The 13,523-nt window shown below is 35.7% G+C and overlaps 1 protein-coding gene across 3 annotated transcripts in view; it reads right to left on the bottom strand.

Annotated features, from left to right (window-relative positions):
• TCF12 (transcription factor 12) overlaps window positions 1-13,523 on the bottom strand; it is a 373,142-nt gene that overhangs the window by 183,431 nt on the left and 176,188 nt on the right. For all 3 annotated transcript variants that reach the window (XM_068552268.1, XM_068552257.1, XM_068552277.1), the window contains one exon: window positions 7,356-7,458. In XM_068552268.1, the coding sequence (XP_068408369.1) occupies window positions 7,356-7,458 (103 nt within the window). The remainder of the gene's footprint in view (window positions 1-7,355; window positions 7,459-13,523) is intronic.

Here is a 13,523-nt window from a genome sequence, read left to right as displayed (position 1 = left end):
ATAAACATGTGACCACTAACCAACCTAGTACTGAGTCTTCACTTTAAAAGAGGTTCCAGGGTTTTCAAGGTAAAAGGAGTACCAGTCAGACCTCTCCCTACTCCCAGTCCTTATGACAATCGTGTATTTTTCAACACTCCCAATTGAGAATCACTGAGCTAGATGACCTCTAAGATCCATTCCAGTGCAAATATTCTATGAGAATTTTAGTTAATACTTAAATAGCATTTATTTTTAACAAAATGCTCAGAAAACCTATAGTAAATGATAAAGACATTATTATAACCATAAGCAGTGAATCTGAAATATTACCACATCAAAGACATGGTCTGATAATACTGCTCTAGGACTTTTCCTAATCAAAATAATGTCCCAAATTCTCAACTGTGTGCCATGGTGTGGTTCTGAGATTATACACATCAAGGAAAACTAACTGTCAGGTTTACAGAAATTTCTTAATGAAAAAAATCATTCATTTGTTCTCTAGTAACCAAGCAGCCACAGCCCCTGTCATGCACCCCACTATAAGGAGAACTCAGAATATCCTCAGAGTTCACGTTCACTTGGTGAGAATCAGACACAAACAATGGGAAGATTCAAGGAAGAACCATGTATCAGATTTGTGCCACTGACCCACTATAAAACTCTGCAGATCAGTAAAGATTACTGTTGACCATAGAGCATAAACACATGAATGATGATGAACAAATGGATTGGGTAAATAAATACAAATAAAGGTGATCCTCCTTACATAACTCCCTGGAGATACCACTTTGCAAGACTGCAGAGTTAAGCCAATGTTGTGGCCTGATGAAAATATTCACTAATGACCAGATAACTTAGAAAAAAATACCAGTGAAATATCACTCACAGATAGTGTGCCTATCTCAGGCCTGAGTCAATGGCATTGTTGGTCAATCTTTTGCTAAATAACCCATAATACAAAGCAAATACAAAAGAAATTCACTGAGAGTTGAATATCATGCAAGAGACTAAAAATTTCACCAAGTCCTTTAAAATTATGTTAAAGAATCATTTAATCAAACACAAAAGCCATTGACAGATTAGGACCTAACTGAATTAGAGTCAGTTAATAACGGAAGAGAAAATCAACAAGGTTCAAATGTGAAGTAAAAGACATTTCTATAATGCCATACAATTTTCTGAAGAAAAAAATACACCAAAAAATTCAACAATTAATTATTTCTTTGTTCATTTAAAATCTAGTAGATTTTATGGTTTGTTTTGTTAATATTACTTTCTAATTTTAGCTTTAGTTTTCAAAATAAAGCCCCAAACATTTTTTTCCCTCTATCTTCCAAAATCTTGACATCTCTTTGAAGCAATTATTTAATTCTCTTAAATAATTCACGCCAGGACTAATTATTCTTAGATAAAAGGGACCTGAGTCTATACAGGAGTACCCCTGAAACTTTGGAACCTCTTTCAAAGTGAGGTACTAGTTTGGTCTCTCCCAGACTGGGTAGAAAAGAAACCATTAGCTCATCTCTGGCTTACGGGATAGGTTTCAGAAAGAACGGCTATCAAGTCATTTTAACTATGAAAAGAGGCTGCTTTTCAGGCTGAGGAGGCAGGGTAGGGACGTGGAAAGAAATGATGTTGTCAGGAACAGAGTATTACAAATAAAATGCATATATGCATTGAAAGAAAACATCCCAAACCACTAAGGAATAAAAGGTAACCTGTAATATGGTAACCAGAAAGGACAATGTAAAACAATTGGAAAGATTGGAGGTAGGACCTAGAAGTAGATAGCAAGAGACAAGGACACCACACTCTACCCTTTCCCACTTTTCAAATCTCCTCTCTGCCCAGTTTGCCTCTCCAGTTTTATATCATTCTCTTAACACTTTCAAGGGGAAAGAGGGGGATCAGATGACAGTGATTGAACCCTTGGATCCACCATGCCTAAAATCAATCTACTCCTAGTCATTTGGGATAAGTAAGTCAATAAATACCACTTTTTGTTGAACACAGTTTAAGTTAATTTCTGTTATTTATAAGATGTTTTCACACAGTTAGGGCAGAATAAAGAGATGGATGGGTACACACGAAGGAGAAAGAAAAAGGTATTCAATAATTCAGACTGGTTAATGAGAGTCTAAGCAGTAGCAAGAGGAAGAAAAAGATATAAAAGCTGTAATGTAGAAAAAGGAGCAAATGAACAAATAGTTGAACATGAGAGGTAAAAAGAAAAAAAAAAAGGCAGTGCAGTTGAAGCGGGCTGTGAGCTAAGTTAGAATCAAGAGGGTTAGATCCCTGTTTCCTAATTAACTACTCATTTCATTTTTCTTTGTTTTGGTTTCTTCAATAACTAAGTCTGGTTCACTCAAGTTTTTCCCAGTCGCAACATCTTGTGTTTGTAAGCATCCAAAGATCAGAGAACGTAGATCAATGAATAATAACTCATCCTTCATTGAGACTTGGGGTTAATAAAACACTGGACAAAGTATGAAGGCCTAATCCTTATGAAATACTGGCAAACCAGACAGTAAGCTATACTGTTTCCCCTAAACACAATTATAATCATTTTCATTATCTCATCTATCGAAAGAATTTCTGTATGTCAAAGTTAGAGATCTTTTTGAAGGCAGAGTTCTATTACGTTTTGATATTCTGAAAATGGTGATTCTTCATTTTTTTGTAACTCGAGGAGATTTCTGGAGTAATCATAAAGTACAGTGTAGGCAGAATCAAGTATACAAAAGAGTTTTCTTTGAAATTTGGTTGTTTGAAATACTGAATATATAGGAAAAAAGTGTACTTGGGTTTAAATTCCCAGACAAGCCCACAGAAACTTATTTAATCCACAATGAAATGAAAATAAAATGCAGTAGCTGCTAACAGAGGGGGCCCTTTAAACTCGGTCAGGTAAAGAAGGGCAGGGCTGAGCAAATAGACTCCAACAACAATGGAAGGACAGTTGGTTTGTTTATAAGTCAAATAGTTACAAAACAGAGGTTTAACAATGCAACAACCGGACCCAACCTGTTAAATTAGCTAAGATGCCTAAAATGACTTATAAAAGTATATCCAGCAGTATTATTAACCCTGTGCCAATTTACATTTCAAAGAACTCTCATATTTTATCTTTTATTTTTCCCTTAACACAACCTACAAACATGTCCCAGTGTGTGCTCCATGGAAAACTAGTTTCCCATAAGCTAATGATGCTTTTTTACAAAAAGGCTTCTGTGCATCATCTGATTCTGGAATGTGATGGGCTAAACATAATTAAATAAGCTCCCTGCCTTTTTTTCCCCAAAGTACAATCCCTTTAATACCCCAAAGTACAATCTCAATCTCTAAGCGGGGGCATGTGATATATAATGCTTTCCAAAGTTATGTCCCTATGGAACTTTTTTTCATAGTCATCTCTCAAAAGCAGTGTCTCCATACGTATAGTTTCGGAAAATGCTGAGCTAGTGCAACCCTGAAGGCGTCATGTAGAAAGAACCAGTACCTTACATGCCTAACGTGCCTAGTGGAAGAACACTAGGAGTCAGAATACATGGGCTCTACATTCAGTTTTGCTACTTACTGACTCTATGACCTCAAGAAAAAACACAATTTTTTTGTACCTTAGCTTTATCATTTGCAAAATACCAATTACAACTCTAGTTGCAGCCTTTTCCAGGGCTGAATAAAAGATATTACATGAGATTACAGAATTATAAAATTCTAGAGTTACAGAAGGCCTTTGAGACGATCCAGCAATACCTTATCTGAAAAGTGAAGGTTATTTTTCAGGATCTGGATTAAAATCCAGACCTCTTAACTCTCAGCCCTGTATTTTTTCCTATACCACCACATGTTGCTTCCAGTTTTTAAAAGATACAATACTAGCAAAACATCTCTAGAGGCAACACAGGTCTCAGAAAGGAACACAAATGAAGGTCTCAGAAAAAAGGAAAATTGAAGGTACTATCTTAAGTTTCCCATTGACAATACATGCACACACCACCTAAAATAAGTAAACCTTTGATAGACATGGAGGAGTAGATAGAGTAGTTTATTCCACAATAACTTGGGAATCAAAGGGAGGCAATTCTATAAAATAATTTGTCTCTATGTCCAATTAATAAACTATTCCTACCATCACCAAAAATACATCTAATCAACAACAGGTAAAGGAAAGCAAATATTACTGAAATTAATGAAGGGCCCAAGGGTGGAGAAATGGACCAAAGCTGGAAGAGGACAGAAATAAATAAGACTCTTTGGTGATACTACTGCAATTCACTGCTATTGCCAAAGCTTTGCAGTTTTACTATAATAGAGTACAGAACTGTTTGATGCTAATTACTTAGTGATGTGCCAAAAGGATGTACTTATTTCACTTGAAACATAAGAAAAACCCCCTTTTCCATATTGATAAATCAACAGGATAATTCTGGAATTCATTAAAAAGAAACACTGTTTCAACATAAAGAGTTTTACTTCCCATGTAAAACACATCAAAATATCTAAATGAATATAGAAGTGCATGTTTCTGTGGCAAACTGTTCATTACTGAATCATTATCAACCCTTGTTAGATAAAATTTCTCATTTTTGCAATGTACAAAATCATTAAAGTATTTGAGAGCTCCATCATGAAAGACAGTAGCACTTTACAATCCACTATTTCTTCAGGCAAATGTGCTTATCGCTGAACACAATACGAAAAATAACAACATTCCCTAGACATACGATTCCACCCCCCCTTAGATGGTGTTTTTATATGTTGACAGCAATGATGAAACATGTTATGGCTTTCCAGTTAGCTTTAACTGTTTCTGAGCACTCATCATTCACAGAATCACTCTGAAGTTTTTACCTATTATGACAACTAGGTATCAATAGTTCCAAATGCTGCTAATACTGCCATGCACATCTCAGTCCTGCTTTAACAATGCAGGTTTTTAGCCTGAAAACTCCCCTAAGTTATCAAATGGCTAACAAAGTGAATCTATCCACTGTAACTCTACTGAGTGCTATAAACCCATATTTGGGGGTATCTAACAGTTCAATTACGTCAAGTCACATCAAGTGGGACTGCCTGTTGCTGTATGGAGGTGCTCCACAATTTAAAGGACATTCATTTCCAAAAGCTAGCTATTGTCATGCAGATTGCTTAGACTCAAGTGTTAGATATCTCATTTGATCATTTGTACTGAAAATAAAAGGAAGGAAGTGTAGTAAATCAGATATTCCCAAGACCAGTGAAATCCTTTTGAACAATATCTGCCTAATCTTCTTCAGGGTCATTTTCCCCTTTCTTATAGGTAAATTAACATTTTTAAGAGTAGGTAGTTAAAACGTACAATGAAAATGTATAGCTGCACCTGGTTAACTGCACAATGTAGTTCAGATGAATGCAGATTTTTCTCATTTGTACTGTGAAGGGATCAATCTGTTTATAAATCTGAGTTTTTTTATTTCAAGACTTATTTTAGATGCTGATTTTATACATAGGGTATGGATGACTATTGAAAGTATTCTAATAATTATCTGTAAACTGAAGAAACTAACAAGCACATGTTCATAATTGCTCCAACTAAGAAAATGTTACCTCAACTGAATTACAGAAGTATTTTTAGTCAACAGCTACTCAGAGCAAGTGACTGACATGCATACTTCTTAGAATTCATTTATTTCCCACACTTACCCCACAATTTTAACAGTCACCTTGGCTCAAAGCTGCACAAATGATGCAATTCTACTGAACTTAAGAGTCATCTCTGTAAGCTAATAAAGGTAAGAACATAAATATAAAAAAGGGCAATTTCTGATTTTTCACAATTCAGTTTTATCCTTAATTAAGAAAGCTTAGTTCAATCTGAAATTACAAAAACATTGACTATAGTTTGCTCTACCATATTTACCATAAATTAAATGCTACTTGGGGAAAAGTTATACTACAAAAGGAAACTATCTGGAGTGTCACATCTACTTTACTTTGATAGTAAGCTCGATAGAAAACTTAGAAGATAGATTAGAAAGTTTTCCCTGGCCAAATGCAAGGATAATTATTTTGTTCTATATTTAATTCTGATTTTTACCTGGAATGATAACAAATTTAATACCAGGATTTTCGTTTTCATTTATGTTGAAACAAATTGTCATTTTAAACACAAGTTTTGTCACTGATTTTTACTCTTGTGTCATACTCAATGATTCTGGCTTCAAAGTGGTAATTGCCTTAGGCAAGATCCACACTGAAATATCAGAATCTGTCTCCTCAATACTTTATGGAGGGTAAGGGAAATAAACAAAGACTGTGCTAAACAAAACCATTTATAAAGAAACTGCAGACCACCAGGATTTTGGATTTGGGTAATCCACTTAGGTTAGCATGGCTGTCTCTTAAAAGGACAATTCTAAGATCACAATATAGGTCATGTCCTTAAGAAGTAAAGTAATAAAATCAATGTCAATTACACAAACCTTCCATATTAACATGACGCCACTGACAACCAGTAAGACAGATTAAATAAAGCTTTTGTAATGTGCTCAGCCCCAGCATAAACAAGAAGGAAAAATAATGTCATAAAACAGATTCTTTTGAATCAGGTTCTGCAAAAAGGTAAAATTCTCGCTTAATAAAAGAGTGGCATCCAAACTGGGGGGAAAAAATTGGGGGCTTATCATTTCAGATTGAATAGCTATAAACTTTGATATGAGAAAGCGAGAGGGCAGGGGGAGAGTGGAAGGGAGGGCTGGTTTGCAGGAAGTAGGGGGAGATATAGAGAATGGCTAACCTTAAAGGTTTTGCCAAAAATAATAATCAGGTTTAGGTGGTAGGTAATGTCGTTCAAAGTACAACTTTACTACAGCAGAAGAAAAAATTTTAAATCCCCAATAAGAACCCAAGTGCTAAAAACAAATGTTGCAATACTTAAATATACTATTATGTTTTGATCAAACAGTGTCAAAAGAAATACTGCCCAAAATGAGTAAAATTTGCCTAAAATCACTGCTGTCATATTTTTAATTACCACATATATACAACTGTTAAGACAAATAGTACATTACAAACAAATGTCTCTGAAATGCTTCTCTGCCCAGAGAGCAGAAAACATAATGCTTGATGTCACAGACACTGCCAAAACTAACAGTTAGAACACTGCTGCTTCCTTTTCTGATAGCAACGACAATAATGCTCTCATAGAAGGAACCACATTTCTGAATGCTTGCCCCTCAAACTTAGCTGAACAAAGAAAGCCCAGATGCCCCTAGAAACTTAGGAACTTTCTTCTACATACTTAGGTGTCCATCCTGGACAAGGAGATAAAAAATGTCTCTGACCAAAGAGGCTCTGTGAAGACTACTTGCAGAGAATTACCAACTTACCCATTAGATTTGAGTTCATGAAAGGTGTTGGGGACAAGCCTTCATGGGCCCCTAATCGACTGTCATTCAAGTGATCACTGTAATGAGGGCTGTCTGTAAAACCCTAGAGAAAAAAAAAAAAAAGACCGGAGTATTAAAGAGATTATTTGGCAGTCGTGCTAATTGAGCATAATGACACTCATCTAATTAATATACAGACTTACAAATGGTCATTCCTAACCAAGTTTCTGGTTCATTACTTGAAAAACTAAACAGAAGTGCTGCTTTTATTCCTTTTAAGATATTAAAGTCAAAAAGTTTCTTTATAGATTTAAAAAAAAATTAGCCCTACAATCTCTTTACAGCCAAAAGTAAAGTTCTAAAAGGATGAACTAAGAAAATATATTTCTGAGTTACAATAAATTAGGAAAATGTTTATCTGTATCCTCCTTTCTCTGCCTCCATACCCTATCAATAAAGGGTTGGGCAATTACAAGATTTATTTAAAATATTTTTAAAAATCCACAATCAATATACTAGAAATGAATCCTTTCCTAAATGGCAAACAAATATTTAGCAAAAGAAGATCTGCTTATACTCCTTTTAATACTAGTATAACAAGATATACTCCTATAGAAACTGAGCCATGTAAAAAAGAAAACACAAAGATAGTTAATTTAAATTCTTAAGAATCTAAAAAATGAAATTGCAAACACCATGAAAACAATAAAGCTAACGTTATTATTTCACAATAGCTGTTATTAAATTTATCCCTATAACTTAACACAGGTTTTTTAAAAGCGAAGGAGCCTAAAAGACATGAAAGTTCACAAATACAGTAAGTGTTACAAAAGCTCAGTGGATTAAAAGCTGTTCTGGTTCTCAGACTCTTATACATGCTAAATACAGCATCACCTCCAAAATCATATAGTTTCTAAACAAGGCTTTGAACCCTAGTTAATTAAAACTGAGGTGGTACCCACCCTTTTGCCAACTTAAAACGATTTTAGTAAAGATCAGAAAATCTTACAAGAGGCCCAAACAAGAACAAAAACTGACTGTCTTGGCTTACAGAAACCACCCAGAATCCTCTGGGACTATAAAATCATCAATCAGTGAACATTTATCATTACCCAGACTGCAGGCTAACATTCAAGAAGACATTAATGGGGCTGAAACAGGCCTCACTATCTTTGCAGGCATGCTGTCAGTTCAACCAAAGGGCTAGGAATTGAGGGCTAAATAACTGTCAAATCATTACAATTGCTTGGGGATGCATGTCACAACACCTTCTGCTGTTCTGTTTTAAAACTAATCTGCTGGGAGTGCTAACTCCCAAATGAATCTTTGTTTCATTTTTATCTACTTTAGAATCACTGATACACATGTGACAGACACTCAAGAAGAATCTTGGTGACACTTACAACTTGGTTATGACCACAAGGGTGTCCTCTGGTAACCACAACCATAGTCCTGTCTGTCACAGCCACACGCAGCAAGAGCTATATACAAAATAGAATGGCTCCCAGCTAAAGTCACTCCCTGGAGTTTACCTCTGTTGCTTAAAACTGAACACTCTTGAGGTGCTAAGTGACATCCTACTATCTCACATTCATCTGGGTGTTTCTCTCTGCCACTCCCTCCCACTGCCATTCTTAGGCACAGAGTCAAAACAAGACACTGAAACCTACAAAAAAACCTCACTGAAATATTGTTTATCATTATTAAACAAAAAAAAACTCACTGAAATATTGTTTATCATTATTAAACAACAGTATTACTCTTGAAAAATGCAAACAGAAATGCATTTGTAGGTCAGCCATGTTGTTCACTTTATTTGAATGTTAAAGGATAATAAAAGATAAATTTTGCATGTTCTCAATTCTCATCCTTGAAGTGCAATAAGAACTTTTTTCTTTCATGACTATTAAAAATAAAAACATTAAAAACATTTTAAACTATTGCCTAAAGCACAAGTATATAAATAAATAATATAAATATTATATAATAATATAACAATATAAATAATAATACAAATAAATCTAAGTTTCAGGGTATCATCAAATAATTGTACACACACAGTGGATTAACTTCACATATATCACAGTAAGCATAGAGAAGATCTATCTCTAAGCCCCGATTAATATGTGCTCAGAAAACAGAACAATTATTTTTCTATCAACCATACACAAATAATAGTAAGTACTATCTCTTATCCATGTGCAACCACATACAGCAACGTATAGTATAGAATTTACTACAAGATTATTTCCTAGTCCAATAATAAAATCTGGGATTGTCATATTGTACCCACAGTGGAATCTATAAACCTGTGTCATCACATAGAAGCAAGATTTGAATATGGTCCCTCAATATCTATTTACTCATAAATTATATACATATACTATTAACCAATATAACAAATTTCAGTAAGTCATAATTTCATTCATGTAAGATAAAAATTAAATAGAAATTTGAGTATTTTTTCCCAACCTCAAAGGTTCATGTAAGTGCACAAAATTCTTTTGAAAAGCCACAGTCTGAAAGATTAGAGAGGAACAGTTCTTCATCCACAGATGCAAACTGATGCTGGAGGATGGAACAATGAAACTGGACTCAAAAATGTTTGTCATAGTTTTAGGGACTTCCCTGGTGGTCCAGTGGTTAAGAATCCGCCTTCCAATGCAGGGGGCATGGGTTTGATCTCTGGTCAGGGAACTAAGATCCCACATACCGCGGGGCAACTAAACCCTCACCGCAACCACAGAGCCCACGTGCCACAACTACTGAGGCTGTGCGCTGTGGAGCCCACGTGATACAACTAGAGAGCCCGTGCACCACAACTAGAGAGAAGCCCGTGCACCACAAGGAAGAGCCCTCACGCCACCACGAAAGATCCTGCATGCTGCAACGAAGATCCTGCATGCTGCAACGGAGATCCTGCATGCCACAACTAAGACCGGACTCAGCCAAACAAACAAACAAACAAAGTTTGTCATAGTTTCAGATCTAATGTGTACCAAAAACCTCACTTAAAATCTAATATCTAAATGACAATTTAATCTGCAATTCTTAAATACTCCCACCTATGAATACATTAACACTTCATAAAAGCTTTGATATTATGAAATATGTTCTATAAAATGTATTTCATACTTTTCTCTACGTTCATTTTATGGTACAGAATTTAGAAACTTTAATCCTTTTTACAATATGACAACAGACTCTAATCAATCAAAGCTGTTACCATTTTTAAACTAATTTACACTGCACATTATCAATCCAATCTTTTGTTCTATCGAACAAAACAAAAGCACCTAGTATTATTTACATAATAGTGCTCTCCTCTTGTCTGTCTCCTCAAAATTACAGTAACTTTTTTTGTTGCCTAATTCTTTTTTTTTTTTAATAAATTTATTTATTTTATTTATTTATCTTTTTAGCTCTGTTGGGTCTTCGTTTCTGTGCGAGGGCTTTCTTTCTCTAGTTGCGGCGAGCGGGGGCCACTCTTCATCGCGGTGCGCGGGCCTCTCGCTGCCGCGGCCTCTCTCGTTGCGGAGCACAGGCTCCAGACGCACAGGCTCAGTAGTTGTGGCTCACGGGCCCAGTTGCTCCGCGGCATGTGGGATCTTCCCAGACCAGGGCTCGAACCCGTGTCCCCTGCATTGGCAGGCAGATTCTCAACCACTGCGCCACCAGGGAAGCCCCCTAATTCTTTAAATAGCTTTTAAAAAATTTATTTCACCCAACCAATAAATATGGCGTAATCACCAGAGAATGCTCCCAAGTTGAGAAAAGACATGTTTTTTCTAACCTATGTGGCTATTTCTTTGTTTGAAAACCACTGCCTAATTCTATTTTAAAATATTCTTTACAATTCTTTTCAATACTTAAAAAGGGATGGGGAGAAAGGCTCTTTCAATAAAGATTTACTTTCTCAGAAACACTTTCCCTGACCCTACCAAATTGGGTGAACTCACTCTGAGCTCCCATAGCAGCAAGCATTTCCATCATGTCACTGCTCACACTTATTGAAATTACCTATTTAATTATCCATTTAAATTATACCATAATTAACTATTATAATTGCACAGTACAGTATAGTGGATAAATGTGGAATTTTTGGAGCCAGACTGGCAGGCCTAAACTCCATCTGTGCCATATACTAGCTGTGTGACTTGAGGCAAAGTAACATTTCTTGCCTCAGTTTCCTTATCTGTAAAATAGGGATAATAATAATAATACAATATTTATCTCACAGGTTGTTGTAAGAATTAAATGAGTTATTGTATGTAGTAGCAATTGGAAAAGTACCTGGCAAATAGTAAGCACACAATATACCCTAGCCATTATTACTATCATCTCAGAGACTGTTATATCTTACAAATTCTGAAAAGTCAGGCACCATGTCTCTTTCTCACATCCTCAGAACAAATGACAGATGGATGGGAGGTTTCAGCTGCTAAATCCTTAAAATGCTGCAGGGCTTCAGATATAAAGGTTCAGTTAATATTTCCATAGAACACCCAATAACTAGCAGAAAGAAAGTTAATAAGGTGCTAGCTTATCTAACGGGACTGAACAAATAACCACAGATTTTTGGTATTCAAAGAGCCACAAGATTTCACACCAACTATTGAAGTCCTATAGCTGCGAAGCGGTCAAAGCTAGTAGAGAGTTAGCCAATAGCCATAAGCTGCCAGAAAGCTCTGAATGAGGCCTGATATAAATGAGTGGTCACACTTAAAAGAGAAGTAAAACGAAAATAAAAATATGTAGAAATAACAAATGAAGTTTAAAAGAGAAAAAAAAAAGTGTCCTTATTGTATTTCTTTATTTACTTATGACAGATTAGCAAAATAAATGTCTAGATAAATAAAGTTATAGCTTTTAAACAAATTCTTTAAAGTGTCTCTTTCAGTTAAATACACCGATGAGGGACTTCCCTGGTGGTGCGGTGGTTAAGAATCCACCTGCCAATGCAGGGGACACGGGTTCGATACCTGGTCCGGGGAGATCCCACATGCGGCAGAGCAACTAAGCCCGTGAGCCACAACTACTGAGCCCACGTACCACAACTACTGAAGCCCGCAGGCCTAGAGCCTGTGCTCCGCAACAAGAGAAGCCACCACAATGAAAAGCACGTGCACCACAATGAAGAGGAGCCCCGGCTTGCCGCAACTAGAGAAAGCCTGCACGCAGCAACAAAGACCCAATGCAGCCAAAAATATAAATAAATAAATAAATAAATAAATACACCCATGAAAAAGACAAGTGAGTTGATCTAATCACAATAGTTTGTTACCTGAAAGCAGGGACTGTGTCTATATCACTCATTACTCTATCACTAGTGACAAGTATGTTAACAAGCACATAGTATGTGACTAGTAAAATCTGTTAATTTAATGAATGAATGAAAAATGAACAATGCTCTGTGTTAATGAATCAGGTCTACATCTGAAAAAGCAACTTAATAATCAATATGTTAAGGTTCTGTTATCCTTAAATAGGTCAGGTGCTAATACATAATAAATTTTCATGATAGATCTGGGTTTTGTCATGGAGATCCACAAGTTCCTAAAAGGCAACAATGTTTCACTCCTTTTTATCATTCCAAAAAAACCAGCACAGAACTCTGTATGCACCTAAGAGCTTCAGTTTTTCTTGAGAGGATGAATAACCTCTCTAGATAACTTTTTATTTATGAACGCTAAGAAGTGGTTTCGCAGAATTACTATAACCCCAGACTGAAGAGCAAGTCTTGAATTACCATGGGTGGGAGGACAGGAAGAATCAAAATCTTTCAGAGGTGGAAAGGATGCTCAGAAAATATGATGGATACGTGAAATACTGCTTAGTACAAGTGCATAAAAATACTTTTAAACATGAGATCCCAAAGGATCACCTAAAAAAGTTCACTCAGATTCAGTTCTAACTTGAGCCAACCATATTCACAAATTTATCCAAGTAACTGCTAATGTCATCTGTTAGAAGCAAACAGACTTAATTCTGGCAGACTTTTTCTATATTATAGGTCTCCATCTTCTAGAGTGTTCAATTCTATATTCTCTTTACGTTTAAATAAAAACTTACAAGCAGAGTGTGCCTTTGGAATTCATCTACAATCCTCCTTACAGATTTTCAATGTTAATTTCTCCAGCAATGACCACATCAAAATCATAAATCCAT

The sequence above is a fragment of the Eschrichtius robustus genome, chromosome 1 (assembly GCF_028021215.1).
Source record: "Eschrichtius robustus isolate mEscRob2 chromosome 1, mEscRob2.pri, whole genome shotgun sequence".
Lineage (NCBI taxonomy): Eukaryota > Metazoa > Chordata > Mammalia > Artiodactyla > Eschrichtiidae > Eschrichtius > Eschrichtius robustus.
This window is presented reverse-complemented; position numbering and strand designations above follow the sequence as displayed.